Genomic DNA, 19,288 nt, shown 5'->3' with positions numbered 1-19,288 from the left:
GCATGTGTTCAGTTGTCAAGCTCTCTCTCTCTCTCTCTCTCTCTCTCTCTCTCTCTCTCTCTCTCTCTCTCTCTCTCTCTCTCTCTCTCTCTCTCTCTCTCTGGCCTCTAATATTAGACGACATGCATCTTGCTCATCTTGATCATGGCACATGGCTCACGCCATCAGAGGAGGGCAGGGTGTCGGTCAGTGTCCCGTGATGGGGTTGAGCACGTGTGTCTAAAATGATGATAGATGGTGCATTGATGGTGCATATATATATATATATATATATATATATATATATATATATATATATATATATATATATATATATATATATATATATAGGGTTAGGGTTATATATACATATATATATATATATATATATATATATATATATATATATATATATATATACATATATATATATATATATAACTTTTTTGTGTGTGATAATAATCACAGTTATATTTTTTATTTTTAATAAATATATATATATAACTTTTTTGTGTGTGATAATAATCACAGTTATATTTTTGAGCACAGCCGCAGTCGCCCATCTTGTTTTGTGAATGATATGAACCCAAGCTAACCCATGACAAAAAGCAGATACCCTCCGGCAGTAGTGACCAGATTTAATGTCAGTTGTGTAAATGGAGTTTTTCACAATAATAAATCATTAACCTTTCAGCATGCTGTCCGCTCAACAAAGTCAACTGTGGCCCAAAGAGAAGCAAAATAGTCCGGCTAATATCAATAAGATGCCATTTTCGGTCCGTAACATTTTCTCAGGAAGTTGGAGCGCGTCCGGCTCTCAGAGATAACATTCACACTTCCCACTGAAGGAGAAAGGTGGGAAATCAAGTGGTGAGAAGACAAAACAGGACGAACAGCTCTTCCAACAGTGGACACGGGGATTTTCCACCTGGCGCATTTGTTAATGGAACAAATGTTGATTCCTTGGAAGAGGTCGAGCAGTTTCACGGCTTTGAGCAGCGAGTGTGAACAAGCATGGTTTGTAACGCCTCGGCTTCGGCTTTGTGGTCGCCTCGAAGGTCTGGGATGCTGAATCCAACCCATAGAATCTGTGTGTGATACGGGAGCCAGGAGGGCGATGAATATCGTGGCTCAGATGGAGAGTGCGCTGGCGAGGATGTGACTGTCACACATGAAATTCAAAGACATGTTTGCTCCTGCTGGAGTGACGCATCTAATCCTCCTGCCTGTCTGTTATTCCTTTATCTCCCATCAGTCTGTATCTCTGTAGTGCACACTGTCCGTCTTCTGTCACCTGTCTCCTCCCTTGCAGAGTGACTGTTACAGCTCCACAAACCTCTTCACAAGGGTTCAGCTTCCATGCACTGAGCTCCAGAGCATCTTGGGAAAACAAATCAGTTTATTGGTACATGTATGAGTCCAAAAGCCTCTGGCATTGGTTTTCTTATTTACTATTGGTCTGAGTGGTTGATCCTTTTTTAGCATCACCTTCTAAAAACATATTTAATTGCCTTTATTTTACTGTGTGTGTGTGTGTGTGTGTGTGTGTGTGTGTGTGTGTGTGTGTGTGTGTGTGTGTGTGTGTGTGTGTGTGTGTGTGCAGCTTACCACAGCACCAGGAGAAGAGAGGAGCCATAGTTGCATCCTTGAGGTTCCTTCCTGAAGGTGTGAAGGTTGTAAGGGTGTCCTGTACTACTGCAGAGACTCATTCTCACGCAGCAAACAACCTGCATGCAAATAAGTGCACACGCGCTGATTTTGGTGATTCGTTGGTCAAAAGAAGTCTACATATAGAGGTTACAGTTGCCATAAATGATTGGCAAAGTTTCTGGGTGTCTTGGTTACTTAAAAAAAAGGCAATTTCTACTATTCAAAGTAGAGGCGCTCCCATAAGCAGATAAACAATAAAAATGCTTTTCAAAAGCTGCGTCTAAAAATATTATCGTCTGGATGCCTTTTGACCCGTAAGCCACCGAATCAAAGCTCACCAGGCACAGTCTGTCTTCTTCACCACTCACACACAAACACAGCCAAGAAACAGTAATCAATGTGTCGAAGAGCATTCACACAAACTGAGTGAAAACGTGTTGATGGGCTTCTCTCTCACTGGTTTGCATCGGGTTCAGAGGCACTATCACTTTCCTCCGCTGTGGACTTTTCCTGCTTTCACATACTTCTGTGGCTTTCTGGAGTGTGTGTACCCTGAGAGTGAGGATGTTATGTTGTGTGACCCCAAGCCTTCCTTCCTCAGGACAAGAAGAAGATAGTGATGCATACTTTCCCAGTGAGACACAATGCAAGATGGATGTCCTGTGATCTCTTTGTTTACATAATATCCTAAGTTAATTTGTGGAATACTGCCAATAATCAGTTTTTATAAGTGCTCCTTTCAGTTAAAAATGACCTTTAAAAGATCTGCTTTTGGGGTTGGAATTTAATTTCTTGCCTCTTTCTTATGTTTATGTTCTTTGTGTCTCATTTTGAAAACTGTCCCCTTTGTTGTATTTCCTGTTCTGACCAGCAGGGGGCAGTGGTGAGTCCAGCACGGTCTGGTATTCAAACCTGTCTCATTTTGAAAACTGTCTTCTTTGTTGTATTTTCTAACTCTAACCCTGACCACAGGCCTGTTGCACCACAACAGACTGCTCTCACACTGCTCATGCTTCAGCTCAGGTGCATTTCCCAGTGGCACAACTTCAGGGGACAGTCCTTCACAAACTGGGGGATGAGTTTAAAATGGGTCACCGATGCAAATAGAGGAGGAAGGAATCCCAACGGAAAACATCAGTGTGTCAACAATCTGCTGAAAGGCGTTGGTGCTGTAGCAGCTTGTCCATGAGATCAGATCATCCTCGTCCCTCAGTGGGGAAACGCCATGTCTCGCGGTCAAAGTCCTCGTGTTTGGATTCAAGTTGTCATGCCAGACTTGCTTGTGGATGAAAACTCACAGCTCATGTTCAATCCCACAGTTTTTTCAATTTAGTTTTTTCAATATATTTTACATTAACAGAATGAAAAACAAATCAAAGAATATGCACAGAAAAAAGTTGCTGAAAATTAACTCTCAATGCACTTTCAGATATTATCTGTTTATATTTTCATTTACTGTAGATGTGTGTAGGCTTGTTTTTATTCAGGACAACTACATCTATTTTGCATTTTAGATGACGTTTTTATGACACAATATATATGTAAATGCTGTTTATGATAATAATAATAATAATAATAATAATAATAATAATAATAATAATAATAATAATAATAATGATATTGCATTTAATTTATATAGTGCTTTTCTTGGTACTTAAAGGCCCTCTGCATAACACTTAAAACATTCCAAAAGCTAAAACAAATACAATAAAACACATAAAAAAAGAAAAAATGTTACCATTTATTGCTATCAACAGATTTAAACTAAGTACCCTGGAGCCCTGAAGGAGAACCCGTCACTGATTGGATGAGGCCACGTCATTGCTTTAATTAGCGACCAGGTGAGCAACCTTTCATCAGGAGGTGAAGAGCGGAACAAAATGGCGGCGACTCCACGAGCAGAGCTCAGATTCAGGTGTTAGACGTCTGACTGAGCACGTGCGGTGGCCACCGTGCTTTTCAGGTGACGTCACCAGCTGCGTCACCGTTAATTGAGTTGCCGTGAGCTTGACCACCATGTCGGAGAAAACTCCTCTCCTGCATTACCGACTCACCAGCAGCAACAGCCCGCCGGACAAAGATGAGTCCTCCCGCAGCAGGGAGGCCCGAGACGGCCGCCGGCCCAAGGACCAGAGCCCCCGGAAGCTCGGGGTGGTGTTCGGCGTGGTCACCCCGACCGTCCTGTCCATGTTCAGCGTCGTTGTGTTTCTCCGAATTGGTGAGTAACGTGAGAGGAGGGAAAAACGACTTTAATCTGAAATATGGAAGTATTTCCTTATACACAAATGAAAAAAGTGCCTTCCGGTTGAATTTGAACCAAGTTAGCTGTTGACACGTGGGTGAAATAAGCTTTTGAATCATACAGTGACTCAGTTTCCCAGGAGCCGTGGCGACATCTTTGGTTTGGACCAGTACTGTCCAAAAACCAAAGATATTCAGTCTACAAGGAGTAACTTTATTCAAGCAGGAAACTCGCTGCACGTGGCCAACGCTCTCCCCCCTGCAGGATTTGTGGTGGGTCAAGCGGGGCTCTACCAGTCCATCGCCATGTTTCTTGTGGCCTACTTCATCCTCACGATGACCGTGCTTTCCATCTGTGCCATCTCCACCAATGGTGCTTTAGACGCTGGAGGTGCCTACTGTATCCTTTACTGCAAAGTATGTCTAATTTGAATAATTCAAATGTACTGGCTGTAATACGCACAATATTCTGTTATCCCTAATTTATCACTTCCTACCATTATGAATGCAAATGTAATTTGGGTTTGTATTTCCTCATTGGACGCGTTGGAGCTTCAGATTGTCTAAACATCCTTTTCCATATTTTACTTCTTTCTTAGGGGTCTAAAACCGTTTGTCACCCTGTGTTGTGAGTTGCAATCCTTGTTATTGAACGCTTTAATTAAATTAATATTTAACACATTCAGATATAAAATTAATTTTTAAAAAAGGGATCGTGTCCGGTGTTGGTTTACATTTTAGGAGTCTGAAAGTCCTCAACTCGGCTCTCCAGACATGATCAGCCGAGCCCTGGGTCCAGAGTTCGGTGGCAGCATTGGGATTATGTTTTTCTTTGCCAATGTGTGCGGCAGTGCTCTCTATATTTTAGGTCTGGTTGAGGCTGCCATGTCTACCTTTGGCATCCCGGAGGGTAAGACGTTAGTTAATTGCGTGTGGGCTGTAGGTGTGTTGGTGTATTAATCTAATGTTGCATCCCTTAGAGGGCGCTGCTGCAGGTCCCCATCAGGTGTTGCCCTCCGGATACTGGTGGTCTCTGCTGTATGGCACTGGCTTGCTCTTCCTTTGTTTCATTGTCTGCTTGGTGAGAATGCATTGGTTTTATTTGACTTTATATTGAGTGGTCTGCTCAAAGATGAGCAGACCACTCAATAGTCTGTATACCGTTTTAATGCAGCAACAAATCGGGAGGCCCATCATCTCCGATACGATCTCGTTGTTTGATTCCGTATTGACCTGCTGTGCAATGTTGTAATCGGTGCACCTCCACCCGTGGAGTGTCTCTTTGTTGACTACCTTGCACTATTTTGAAGTATTGGATTAGGAATTCAACACTTTGAAAGTTTATCGTACTGTTAAATGTAAAAGGGTTTGTCCATACTGCAACCTGAGGAAAAGCATCATGACAATTATCTTGCGCGCAGGACTGTGTTCAACACATTTCATGGCACTTTTCCTCTCGAGTGCTGCATTGTGTCCAAAGAGGAAGGCTCTTCTTGACGTCGTCTATTCCAACAATTTATCTCGGGTTAAAACCATAGCAGTTCTATCAAAGTGTTACTAAATCTAACTGGCTTGTCATTACAGGTAGGCACCCACATCTATGCAAAAGCCACCTTCATTATCGTCGTCATAGTCACTGCAGTTTTGGCTACCATCTTCATCAACTTTTTCATTGTGGGGCCCATTGTGGTGACTCTGCCCCATAGCTCTGGTCTTAACAAAACCAGTGTGGGCACAGCCAATTACACTGGCTTCAAGCTCCACACCTTGAAGGACAACCTATTGCGTAAGTAAAAAAAAAAAAAAAGATTTTGAAATGGTTTGTTAATTCGGGACTTTGATCATTTAAGCAAGAAATACTAAAAATGTACTAAACGCGCTGGACATCCTGTTTGTATTGGTGACGCCTGAAGCCTCCGTCTCGCTCCTTCTAGCCAGCTACACGGCGGACTACACCACCGGGGCCACAATGAGCTTTGCCACAGTGTTCGCCGTCATGTTCAATGGCTGCACTGGGATCATGGCAGGCTCCAACATGTCGGGTGAGATGTTTCAATAAACTAATTGACTGAAGGAAAAGCAAAGGGTCTATTTGTCACTTGTAGAAGGAAGGCTCCAGTGCTTCCTCCCAGTTCAAAAGCCATTCATGTGTACATTGTTTTTAAAAGGCTGAACATTGGCAGAACTTCAATTAGGTGTTAATAGATTTTGTTGTGATTTCCAGGCGACCTGAAGAACCCCAGCTATTCCATCCCAAGAGGAACGCTGGCAGCTGTTGTGATAACTTTCATCACCTACAATCTGCTTAGTCTGCTGGCTGCGTGGTCCTGTGACCGGTTAGAGACTCACAAATAACTAAAACAAAAGGTTTTGTTTAATCTATAGAAACATCACAGGTCGGCGTCACAAGAAGCATTATTGATATTCTTTCTTTTTAAAGAGATTGAATGTCTCAGTTTGTGTTTTGTTTGTACATGTGAAGTGACTCATGTGGGTTTACTAAAAGGTTGTCATGTAACTTATTCCATTATCCTTAGTCCCCTCCTCAAAAAAGACTACAATTTCCTGGGAGACATCAATATATGGCCGCCCCTTGTGACAATTGGGATTTACTCCTCCACCCTGTCTGCCGCCATGAGCAACCTGATCGGAGCCTCCAGGATCCTGTACGCTCTGGCCAAAGACGACCTGTTTGGTGAGATTCTTTCCTCCCGTCCCCAATATAAAGAGTTTTATGAAAGCGTACCAGATTAGTGTTTATTGGCAGCGTGGGGTTTAATCTGATGTGGCCTTTGACCATATTGCTGGCTTAGGTTATCGGGGCTAAATAGTTGATCCAGAGTGTATATGAAAGAAGACCCAACTCCAGCTGGTCTTGTATGAAGCGGAGTCAACATTTAATATTCAGCCATCTGGTGAAAGAGGCCTCCCGTCTCAAATGTGAGAAATTGACACTTTTCATTAATTTCATCATGGCTCGTTATCCAAGTGGAGGCATGTTCATTTGAAAGCACCGTTTGACAACAGATGGCTTGCAGTGTTGACTTTCTCTGAAGAGAAAAAATCCTGTTTGGCTCGAGGACAAGTTTAGGATGAGTCAGTTGTTTATCTGACTTAATCCCGTGAGCAATAATGGAGTGACTTTAGGTGTTTTGAATCTCTACAGGTGGCGTGCTGGCTCTGGTGAGGAAAACGTCTCCGAGTGGGAACCCTTGGGCCTCGGTGCTGGCCTCGTGGCTGCTTGTTCAGGTTGGCTAGTACACTGCATGTGACCGTTTAACTTCAGAGTCGAGAGTAACTCATTTGAGCTCTCCTTGCACTCAGTCACTTTTCTCGCCCTCAATCTCTGCTGGTTTGGTCTTTAGCATGTTGGCTTTGTTACCTGGTACACAACTTTGCCCTGTGAAGGGACTTTCAGCCACACAAAATGGATATTTCTTTTTGCTAATGCGCATTAACTGCCACCTGTGAAGACGATATAGCCGTTTACACCCTAATGGTTTGGTCTTTATTTGTTCCGTGTGGCTGTCTGCTACTTATGTGCAAAAGTAACGGGAAGCTTCTCATTTTCGGTAATGTGAAGGTTGAAGTGGACAAAGTTGAAATGTTGTTGCCCAAATCAACAATTTACATCATGCTGTTTTATTGCCACTGCTTGTTTTTGCAAAAATGAAAAATGTAGTGCTGCTCTGAGGGAAAGTACAAGTAGAGCTTGAATGGAAGCAGATGCAATAGAAGCTGATCTACTGGATAACTGTCAGGTTTGGATCTACCAGCGGTTAAACCATAGACCCCCTGCAGGGTAAAGTCATCTTACACTAAGTGATTTCCTTATTTTACTACTTGCCACTCAACACCTTGCATTAGCTAAATGTGAAAATGTGACGATATTACTACGAAGTCATGGGCATGTATAGTCTTAATTCAAACCAGTTATGCTGTTTATCGATGCGTTTTTATTGGGGTCTTCCAGAAGTCTGAAGCTACTTTTGCAGTCTAGAAGTTCCATCGTTTGTTGTCAGTTCTCAGTAACACTGATAGTAGTGATTGCTGAAGATTGCACATAATTATTACACATCTTAATTATCCAGTTTTAGAAATTGGAGCTGCAACCTGAATGAGATCTAAGTGGCACAAGAATACAAATATTGGTGTGGAGGCTAAATGAATGTATGTCCTCCACCAGGTGGTGCTGTTTGCTGGTAAATTGAACACAATTGCTAGTGTTGTAACCATCTTCTTCCTGTTGGTCTACGCTGCTGTGAACTTGGCCTGTTTGGCTCTCGAATGGGCTTCTGCACCAAATTTCAGGTATGGTGCAGGCTTTCTGTGTTGGATTTCATTTGCACAATCGTAGTTTGGAAAGTACATTTTTATTCCATATTCTGTCATTGTTTGTTTCCTTCCCGTTTAGACCGTCATTCCGGTGCTTTACTTGGCATACATGCTCTCTGGGCATTCTTGGTTGCCTGGTCATGATGTTCCTGATCAATGCAATTTATGCATTTGCCAGCATAGCCTTTATGCTGCTGCTGTTGATGCTTATCCATTACCTCGGTCCCATCAGCAACTGGGGCTACATCAGTCAGGCTCTCATCTTCCACCAGGTGTTAGAAACAAGCCCCCCGTCTCACCGATGCAAAGTATGATGCAAGTTTGCACAAATTATGACACATCACAACTTTTTATTCACTCAGGTGCGCAAGTACCTGTTGATGTTGGACGTGCGTAAGGACCATGTGAAGTTCTGGAGGCCCCAGCTGCTGCTGATGGTGGCAAACCCTCGTAGCTGTACAAATCTCATGGCTTTCATTAATGACCTGAAGAAGAGTGGCCTTTTAGTACTAGGACATGTACAGTTGGGTTCACTGGGTAAGAATTGTCATTGGTCATACTCCAGCCAAAATAGAAGTTTTGAAAGGCTTTTTAAAAACTCAAGTAGCTGAACCCTTTTTCTTAACGTATAGCTTGCAACTCTTGCAACGTGAGCAGTCATAATTTTTACCAAAACGGACCCAGACGGACTGCAGCCTTTTGCTTACGGGGATTTGCTGATGTTGGAAACTTGCCAAGACTGAATGAGATGGTTCTCTTCCAACATATTTGACATGTTCTGTGTGGTTCTGTAGACGGGTTGCCCTCTGATCCTCTGCCAAGCTGTTATGACTCCTGGCTTTCTCTAGTGGACCATCTAAACATAAAGGCCTTCGTCAACCTAACCCTGGCCGACTCTGTCAGACACGGAGTTCAGAACCTGCTTTTCATCACTGGCTTTGGTAGGCAAGTTTATATTGCTGCTGTTTGAGGATATTATTTACAGTTCTTTTCCAAAACACACATTTCATACATCGGTTTGTTTGTCTAGGCGGAATGAGGCCGAACACCCTTGTCTTGGGATTCTATGATGACTGCACCCCTGAAGACTCCCTCCAAGGTAAAATTCTGCTGTCTTCAGGACCCGGCCTGGACCCAGCGTCTCCATCCGTAGACCCCCGAGAGGAATGGTCTCCCTTCTTCCCTAATGTGCGCTGTGCTGAGGAACTCAAAGACCTTCCAGAAGAGGAATATGTGTTTGTCATTGCCGACGCTGTAAAAATGGGGAAGAATGTGACACTGGCTCGTTACTTCAACCAGTTCAACCGCGAGGAGGTCTTGGACTCGGGCAGGAAGATTGGGGGCCACAGAAGCATGATGGGACCATTTGTTGATGTGTGGCCTCTGAATCTCCTCCGACCAGACAGCCGCGGATACGTAGATATCTGCTCGCTGTTCCTCCTGCAGTTGGCCTGCGTGCTTAAAGAATCCCGCGCCTGGAGCCAGGCCAGACTGCGCCTCTTCCTGTGTGTGGAAGCTGGTTGCAGTGTGACGGTGAAGGAGGAGGGGGAGAAGAAGCTCCAGGTGATGCTGAAGAAGCTAAGGATTTCAGCTACCGTGCAGCTGGTGGCATGGGACCAGGTGGTGGCGCTGCACTGGCAGAGACGACAAGGGGGAGAGAGTCTGGTAGAGTCGGCACACACCAATTATGATAGAAGACCAGAGGCAGAAGAGCAGGACGACGGCATCCAAATGTTTCCCAATAATGACGCTCTGCTAACGGACGAGTACATCTGTGCTGTCAACACTCTGATTCGCAGACAAGGCGCCCCTCGGCCTGCTGTGCGCTTCCTGTACTTGCCCCGGCCCCCAGCAGACACCCGGCGCTATCGTGCCTACCTGCACCACCTGAACGTGTTGAGTCGAGACCTGGGTCCAACATTGCTCATTCACGGGGTCACTCCTGTGGTCACTACTGATCTCTAAATTTTACTCTTAATCCATCAATGATCTGATATTGTTGGACTGTGCCACTTGCCATCAATTCTATCCACCTGTAAGTTAAGCCAATGACCACAACACGAGACTAAACCAATTCCAGACTCCAGTCATGGCCTCTCTATGGTGGTACAGTTTGTCTGCCTTGTGTTAGAAAGACCTTTTAGAGGAAACTGGTTTTATGACCTCATGTTTAGGGTTAGTGGGTGTTGGGTGAAGGGGACGGTCCTGGCAGCTCCCTTGTAGTTGAAATCACATTCTGTTGGGAAAGTGCTCTGGCACATGCATTTGTGGAAATATGTTTTTGCACTCTGACTGCTCTTGATCATTTTTGTACATGTAAAAAAGAATTGAATAAATAGTTGTATTACATCACATTTCTTTCCAACAATTTATTTAGAAATGAAAAGACTGCAAATGAATAATTATCAGGAATCATGTATTTTACAAAGATATTCTTTGTTTGTCCACTTCATAGCCGTGGTTCTCACGTGGAGGTACAAGAGATTACAAAATATAGATTTAAAATTGGACTCGATTCAAGAATCCTTTAAAATTGATATTGAATAAATATTCAATAAAATATAACTGTTCATAAACTGAGATATTTATGTGTATATGTATTTATATATATTTATATATATATATTTATTTATATATATATTTATTTATTTTGCAGGCACGTCACTGAAACCAGGAAAGAACATCCCAGTCTTAGCTGTTGAAAGCCAGCAGAGGGCGCTGCATGCTCAGCGTCTCGTGCTGAACAAAGTGTGTGTTCTGCAGGAATGCTGCTGATGCCAGATTATAAATATGAGTTTGTACTTTGAGTGTGTGTAGGCTAATAGTTAAGATACAGCAAACCTTTGAAACAACTGTCAGCCTTGGTCCAGTGCTGCTGCTGCTGCTGGACTCGTGCTGCTGCTGCTGGTTCAGTGCTGCTGCTGCTGGTTCAGTGCTGCTGCTGCTGGTTCAGTGCTGCTGCTGCTGGTCTAGTGCTGCTGCTGCTGCTGCTGCTGGTTCAGTGCTGCTGCTGCTGGTTCAGTGCTGCTGCTGCTGGTTCAGTGCTGCTGCTGCTGGTTCAGTGCTGCTGCTGCTGGTCTAGTGCTGCTGCTGCTGGTCTAGTGCTGCTGCTGCTGGTTCAGTGCTGCTGCTGGTCTAGTGCTGCTGCTGGTCTAGTGCTGCTGCTGCTGCTGCTGCTGCTGCTGGACTAGTGCTGCTGCTGCTGGACTCGTGCTGCTGGTCCAGTGCTGCTGCTGCTGGTTCAGTGCTGCTGCTGCTGGACTCGTGCTGCTGCTGCTGGACTCGTGCTGCTGCTGCTGGACTCGTGCTGCTGCTGCTGGACTCGTGCTGCTGCTGCTGGTTCAGTGCTGCTGCTGCTGGTTCAGTGCTGCTGCTGCTGGTTCAGTGCTGCTGCTGCTGGTCTAGTGCTGCTGCTGGTTCAGTGCTGCTGCTGCTGGTTCAGTGCTGCTGCTGGTCTAGTGCTGCTGCTGGTCTAGTGCTGCTGCTGGTCTAGTGCTGCTGCTGGTCTAGTGCTGCTGCTGGTCTAGTGCTGCTGCTGGTCTAGTGCTGCTGCTGCTGGTCTAGTGCTGCTGCTGCTGGACTAGTGCTGCTGCTGCTGGACTAGTGCTGCTGCTGCTGGACTCGTGCTGCTGCTGCTGCTGCTGGACTCGTGCTGCTGGTCCAGTGCTGTTGGTCCAGTGCTGCTGGTCTAGTGCTGCTGCTGCTGGTTCAGTGCTGCTGCTGCTGGTTCAGTGCTGCTGCTGCTGGACTAGTGCTGCTGCTGCTGGACTAGTGCTGCTGCTGCTGGACTAGTGCTGCTGCTGCTGGACTCGTGCTGCTGCTGCTGGACTCGTGCTGCTGCTGCTGGACTCGTGCTGCTGCTGCTGGACTCGTGCTGCTGCTGCTGGACTCGTGCTGCTGCTGCTGGACTCGTGCTGCTGCTGCTGGACTCGTGCTGCTGCTGCTGGACTCGTGCTGCTGCTGCTGCTGCTGCTGCTGGACTCGTGCTGCTGCTGGACTAGTGCTGGACTAGTGCTGCTGCTGCTGCTGGACTCGTGCTGCTGCTGCTGCTGCTGCTGCTGCTGCTGCTGGACTCGTGCTGCTGCTGCTGCTGCTGGACTCGTGCTGCTGCTCCAGTGCTGTCAGGCTCTCATAATGCACTAAATATTTAAATGTCAGAATTAAATTGTTTGCAGAATGTTGGAAGTTAATTTGTGTGTGTGTGTGTGTGTGTGTGTGTGTGTGGCCTTAGACTACACTGCGACTAGCCCTAACATTATTTTCCCTCATTCTTTCACCAGCACCATGTTGCACGTAGTTCTGTTAACACAATCTGGTTTGTCTGCTCGTTTCAAGTTGTTCGGGGTTTATTGAAAACTGCCTGACTGTCGCTGGGCGTCATGTGACTGCGAGATACCTGCTGATGGAGAGCCGACGCCGTCTGGCGTGCGTCACGTTTGCACATCGCTTCTGACCGTTGATTGGCTTGAAGCGCCTGGACCGTTGCTGACATCGAGAAAGCGTAATGCGCTGTGAATATGAAAACGGGTACTATATGGATTATATAAAATAATGACTCTAAATAGTTTGGATTAATTCAAGGGAGACCAGTGATTTTGGAGAAGCAAGGTGAAAAAATGTGTTTATAGCTTTATTATATATAATCTTGTTCCCTAGATGCCGAGACGATTCATTTGGAAAGATGTAATCTCTACAGACTGCATTCCAACACTGAGTCTGTAGGCGACGGGACAAGATGTTTGTAGTCGTATGAACTACAATCCTTTGGGAACGGACATTAAAATTGTATCGGAAATTATTTATCTTGTTTCGTCAGTATACTGCTTGGGGCAAAGTGATCAATAACGCATTCCAAACCTTTTGTTTTATGAGATGGAAGGAATGTCTTTGTTCCATTGAAACGTGCAGGAGCCAAGGTGTTGGTGTGTCATCATGGAAGAAGCTTCGGCTGCAGGTCTGAATCTGACCAACGCCTCATTGAGCTTGACTTCCGTTGTTGGGATCCTCTCAGACTTGAGACATGGAAATGAGTCTGATGTGCAAGTCATCAAACATCCACTGATCAATGGGAGGAATTCATCCATCAAAGGCAAATGGATATCCTGTCCCAACATCAGTCTGACTTGGATAAATAAAACACTGAACTGCCGACCTTCGGCTCATTTAGTTGCTCCAGCAGACTGTGGTCGATGACATTGTTTGAGTCACAACAGGATCTCTGGCCTTCGCTTTTCAAATCGCTTGCAGCGCCTCAGGCGTGGATGTAACTCGCTCTAATGTTTTCATAATGTTAATCCTGAAAACGTCTGCTCCATTTGTTAAGATATTAGGGCTTAAAGGTGGGAGACCGTTTGTTCAGTTAAAAGGTCTCAATTTAGGTTTTCTGGCTCCTTGACTGGCAATATGTTGGTGTTGGAAGAAAAAAATTATTCACGCTTAATCATGTACTATTTCACTGTTACATTCAGACTTCACATCTTACTGTCTCTGTTTAATCTCACACACAAACTTCACATGTCTCCTGATGGCAGGGAGACTGAATCTGTGTGTTTCTGTCTGAAAGAACGAGCAGTTCCTCTTTTATCATGTGACCATTTCTTACAAGCCGCTCTATGGGACGAGGGGAAAGGTTCCCGGTGAGGCCGAAGACGTCGTGAGGGTTTCTGTTAGTGGTCATGGTGAGTATTTAAGAGCTGGTTCTTTGAGAGATCTTTGAGCAGTCTTGGATGTGCAATGTGTCTCTCACCTTGTACTTCTGACTCTGCTCCTTCCTTGCAACGAATAAATGTTCCTGTTTTAATGATTTTACTCCGAGGGGTCGAGTGAATTTTTCTAACAGTTGGTGAGCCATAAACACAATAAGTTCATAGTTCCACTTGCGACGGTCTAATGTGTAAGCTGTCTCCTGGCTTAGATTGGCATAAAATAAACCGGCTAATACAAATAATGGCCGGCAGGCTGGTGTGACGGCGGCGGGCAGCAGCTCCAATGTGCCTTCTGACGAAGAGACGAGGCCATCTGCTGCTTACGTGGTGGCGGAGGCAGAATGCCGTTTCAGCGAGTATTCACATGTGCATGTCGATGAAAACCTGCATGTGGGAAGGAATGTGTTCACAGATTGAGGCGGATCGGGCTCCAAGCGCTATAAATGGATGCCACGTTCAGGCGAACAGGAAACATGGCATCGGAGACCTATGGACGTGAATCTTTCCGTGTTCACAGGCGGAGGCCGCCTGGGCTTGAGTGCAGTCCAGGGATACCGTGTTCACAGGCTCGACTCCCGCTCAAATGTACAGGACTTATTACACAACGTAATGATTTTGTTTGGAGTCACCAAAAACAAACAAAATAGCCGTGGGTGTCAGTTTGAGGACCGACAGGAAGCAACTGAATGACTTCTGACGGGTGAAACCTCTGAAGAACCGGAGCTTGTGTCGCCGAGTCGGACCAAACCGCATGGAGTTACTCTTTTGGTAGATGGGGGCATCGTGCGTTTGTTGTAGGCCAGTATATATAGTATATATACAGATGGTGTATAAATACATGTATAAACATAACCCTGACCTCTCTTTGAACAGATTGTCCAGGCTTGAGTGTCTCTGTGATGCTCAAACCTGGATTCATGTTTTTTTTGTCATTGCTGTTGTGTGTGTATGTGTATGTATGTATGTATATATATATGTGTGTGTGTGTGTGTGTGTGTGTATGGTGATGCCACCAAGCATGACATCAGTTCAGTCAAACTTGGTTTGTCCACCGAGATAATATAAATGAATAAAATCTGTGTAACAGTTCAACAGCTTGACGTTCACAGATCTTTTAAAGAGTGTTTGAGACAATTCATCAGCAGTTGAACTAAAGTCTGAACAACATAAACTGTTATAATGTTGGCATGGTTCTAATTCAGTTTGTTGTTCCTTATGTCATCAATCACGCTCTGAAAATAGACTCGTACAGTTTACCTGTTCTCACCACCGACATGTAAAATAGAAAGTTCATCCCAGTGTGCGCTTCTATTATCTGACGTCTTCTCCACCAGTGACGTCGCTCACAGAGCGGTTTTCTTCATGTGAGAGTGGGAGGAAGTGTGGAGGCTTCTTTTAATCCTGTGGGGGCGTACGCCTCTTCCTCTTGCACGCAAGGCCTCTACATATAAAGTTATTTGTGAACTTAACACATACTTTTACCACTGACCTTACAGATTGTGTCAGTTTTGTGAAGATTTCAATGCCCAAAATATAAAATGTATTTTTGTAATTCCAGATGACAGTTTTGAGGTATTCTGCCATCACAATCAACTGAACCCCAGAGTGTCACATTTACCTAAAAAAACACATATTTTAATTATTTTCAGCAGAATTTATGGGGCGAGGAAAAATAGATTAAAGTGATAATTTGACAACCGTGCGCATCCAACAGGTCACAGACTGGTGGCCTGCAGTATGTTTTGTGCTTTTATTTGACAATAATATACAAAATGGTATCGCTTTAATGTCTTACCACAAATTGTTAAACCATTAGATTATCAGCATCGTTCTCACTCGTCCACAGAGCCCGAGCGCCGGCCGGCCCGAGGAGCCCGAGCGCCGGCCGGCCCGAGGAGCCCGAGCGCCGGCCGGCCCGAGGAGCCCGAGCGCCGGCCGGCCCGAGGAGCCCGAGCGCCGGCCGGCCCGAGGAGCCCGAGCGCCGGCCTGCAGTCGTTTACACCGTTCAATCTGCTTCAATCTGCTTCACGGGAGTTCATGTTACGGCTCAATGCGTGGAATCAACTTGCAAGATGATCCCGTTTCTGCCGTATGATGGTCGCTCGTTCACGCCTCCCACGCACACCGGGGATGCCCTTGTTCTTCCTCAAGGCCTTGATGATGACGAGGACCTCTGAGCTGGCGTCACTGTCACGTCTTTACTTTCAGGCATCAAACAAGGGAAGCGCTTCATCGTCATCATGCCTCATCGTGTTTTTGAGCCCTCACAGGTTTTCCTGGATATTATTATTATTCCTAACCCAGTGACATGTTAGGATGAGTGCGTCAGAGGCTGCGTGCGAGTTGATTAGCTGAGGCTCATTTCCAGTGGCACTGGAACAAACGCCAACATTTATTCTTCACTCTGATGGTGCCGCCCTCTCTGAAGTAGCCGCAGTTTATCCGTCTTAGATGGCAACGCCTCCAGTTTACAGCCGAACAGCAACGTCACTTTACAATAAATCCTCTTGTCAAAAGTAAACAACATGGGTCGATCTTGTGTCTACATCTTTCTATCCATCTCTACGCGTTTGGCTCACACGACGGTGCGAGGAGGAGAGGATGTGACGGAGGTTTGGGTGTTGAAACGCATGCGCTGCACATGCTACACACTTCTCACCTTTTCTCTTTGCACATTCAGGCTCGGCCTGACGCAGAGCGCAAGGCAACCAGTCACAACCGGCTGGTTCCTCCTGCCATCTGGTGCCGGTCGGTTTCTTCTGTGGAAAGTTGCTTTTCTGAGCGAGGATAGAAAACCCGCTGCAGACTTTATGCCATCTGTCGGCCCGACGAGGATTCAAGACAACAACCGTTTTGATTGGCTTATATGTTTAGTTGGATATGTGCCAAACAAGATGATCATGCGGTATGTTTCTTCAGACTTTACCGACCACCCACACACATCATGTATGTTCAGAACGTTCGATGCAAATGAAACAAAAACATAATAATTGGGAAATGATGGTTTCTTCCATTAATCTGTCTGGATCAGTTCATGCAAAGCGTCTCCAGAGCAGATGGAGAGGCGGAGTCACAGCATCTCAACGTGTGAATGGAGGTCGGTGTCGTGTGAGAGATATGTTAATTACACACGAGTTCGTCAGAACAGCAACATGTGGGCCTGCTCGGAAAATACTTGGGGTCCTTTTTTGAGTCTTTTGGGTCACGCTTTGTGAAAGTCCCTGAATCTCAACATGTTTCAGGATCTGAAATAAAAGAGATTTTGGGGAGAAAAAATTGCTGCTTTTTAGGAATTAAACATGACTTCTATTTTTTCTCTGAAAATACTGTAAAAACACTAATCCATCATTTTATATAGTAAAGCAAAAATACAAAACACAGTAAACCTTGTAATCACTCACTCATAATATTCACACATGTTATTCATTTTGAAATACATTAATTGACATGAATTGTATTCAATCATCAAAAACAGACGTAAAGAGTATTCTCATAAAAGAATGCAGTGAGACATTTTATCTTTTTATCCAACGTTTTATCGTTCGTTAGCCTATTCAATTCTAATTTGAAGCATTGAAAAACATTTAAGTGTGCAGTAATCTTCTGCTTCTCTGAAACATTTAATAATGCTTTGAAAAGTTAGTTACTTTTCATGGATGGGACATGAGGCTGCGTCTGTTGGCTTCCTCCAGGTGGAGAGACTCAAATGATTTCAACGTAAATGCTGTGCACGGTCTATCCAACAATGCAGGCTATTGGAGACGCCATCTTGTGCTTGTTGACGTGGTTGTGTGTCTGCATGTGGCAGCCCGATGAGCCGGCTCGGGGTGTTCCTCTCCCAATGTGAGAGGGAGAATAGGAAGAGAGACCTTTACTGATATCATTTTAATGCAGGTTGCAGGAGTTATCATTGATTTGGATCGTTAAATGATATTCCACCCAATTCTAACACAAGATACCCCTCTGCAAACTGCAGGTTCGCTTCTTCATGAAGAACTGTGTCCGTGTTTAAGATAAGAGAATCCCTTTTACGCCTCTAAATAATTTACTGTGGACCTTCAAAGAGTTATTGCAGTGAGTGAAGCAGATTACCAAAATAAGGGCACACAGTGTTGATCTGACGATTCTATCCTCAGGTATAGATCTCAATGTGTCCTCCCCATATGTAAACCCTCCAAAAGGGATCATTCTTCTCAACAGAATGAAGCCAAAGTCCAAGTAAACAAATACTGATGAACTAAAGTCTGCTTCGTTCACGGCTCTCAGCGTCCGTCTCCCTGGCCTTCGCTGTGAACCCTCGAGGCTTTAAGAAGCAACGCTGTCCCTCGGCAGCCTTACATGAAGTAATGCTACCACGAGATGTGTAAACACAAGCACACAATGTGATGAATGAGGACATTTCACAAACATGAAGTCCATCTTGCATTGTTAGACTGAAATTGGAGTAATGAGTGTTGGCATTAGTTCCCAAAGGTCATAAGTTCACCACTGGCAGCGAACATGAGTCCAACGAGGGATGATTGGCTGGCTCCAGAAAACTGAAAAAAATACCCAAACAATCCTAATCCCAAAACAACATGAACGTTATAATTGGACAATCTGAAAATGTTAAGTATGGCAGTCTTTATCTTGCTGTTGACCAATTAATATACAATACTTGATTTGTAAATATCCTATATTTTAGACCTATATTTTATTTAAAAAGAAAACAATAAGACAAATGCAGATGAACAATTGGATGTTGAATGTAAACGTGATAAGAAAGTCTGCAACATCTCAATGCTCAGGTAGTAAAACCAAGTCAGAGAAGAACAACTTTGGGCATGTATAAGTATCACAAAATATACACACAATATTATTGCAAAAGTCACGCTGCAAAAACAGCAATGCAACATTGCAGTGATTTGTAAAGATGACGACACATTAGGTCATAGCCCTGATTAAATCTACTGTTATATCACGTCTTCTTTTTGTGTTGCAGAGTCAGGGAACTTGTTGGATTATGCGAACAATTACGCAGTGCGAAGCACAGGTCACCACCTCGGGCACGCACACGCACACGCACACGCACACACACACACACACACACACACACACACACACACTTGTATAACTGGAGATATCGATCGGCCGTGCTGTGCCGCGGGGAGCCGACAGGCGGCGCCTCGTCCACCGGCAGCAGCGGCGTCGCTGTTCTTGCTGATGTAAACAGGAAGAAGCCGCAGCGGCAGCTTATTGGCTCCCGGCGCCGCGGGGCGGAGCAAGACGGATCCCTGCGCCAATGGGCGAAGAGCTGCGGGAGGAGGCGTGGCTCCACATGAAGTCAACGCCGTCGCTGCAGAAGCCAGAGGCAGAGTGTCGGACCAGGAAGCCCGGAC

At 45.0% G+C, this 19,288-nt stretch overlaps 1 protein-coding gene across 1 annotated transcript; it reads left to right on the top strand.

The window, feature by feature from the left end:
• Nucleotides 1–3,645: 3,645 nt before the first annotated feature.
• Nucleotides 3,646–10,397, top strand: LOC137782119 (solute carrier family 12 member 9-like). The gene is made up of 14 exons (XM_068571236.1): nucleotides 3,646–3,847; nucleotides 4,136–4,270; nucleotides 4,643–4,780; nucleotides 4,851–4,951; nucleotides 5,455–5,656; nucleotides 5,805–5,912; nucleotides 6,095–6,206; nucleotides 6,408–6,565; nucleotides 7,037–7,119; nucleotides 8,057–8,181; nucleotides 8,285–8,477; nucleotides 8,568–8,742; nucleotides 9,000–9,146; nucleotides 9,236–10,397. The coding sequence occupies exons 1-14, from the start codon at nucleotides 3,646–3,648 to the stop codon at nucleotides 10,168–10,170; spliced, it is 2,814 nt and encodes a 937-aa protein (XP_068427337.1). The 3' UTR covers nucleotides 10,171–10,397.
• Nucleotides 10,398–19,288: the final 8,891 nt, after the last annotated feature.

Source organism: Clinocottus analis, unplaced genomic scaffold, assembly GCF_023055335.1.
Source record: "Clinocottus analis isolate CAN_PGR_092001 unplaced genomic scaffold, fCliAna1.0.p SCAF_11, whole genome shotgun sequence".
Lineage (NCBI taxonomy): Eukaryota > Metazoa > Chordata > Actinopteri > Perciformes > Cottidae > Clinocottus > Clinocottus analis.
The sequence above is the reverse complement of the archived record's forward strand: the minus strand, read 5'-3'. Positions and strand labels throughout refer to the sequence as shown.

Excerpts from the sequence above, each read along its gene's own strand:
- LOC137782119 (XM_068571236.1), top strand. The coding sequence starts at position 3,646 with ATGTCGGAGAAAACTCCTCTCCTGCATTACCGACTCACCAGCAGCAAC. Across the intron at positions 8,478-8,567 it reads AGGCTCTCATCTTCCACCAG|GTGCGCAAGTACCTGTTGAT; the intron begins GTGTTAGAAACA and ends TTATTCACTCAG. Across the intron at positions 9,147-9,235 it reads GCTTTTCATCACTGGCTTTG|GCGGAATGAGGCCGAACACC; the intron begins GTAGGCAAGTTT and ends TTGTTTGTCTAG.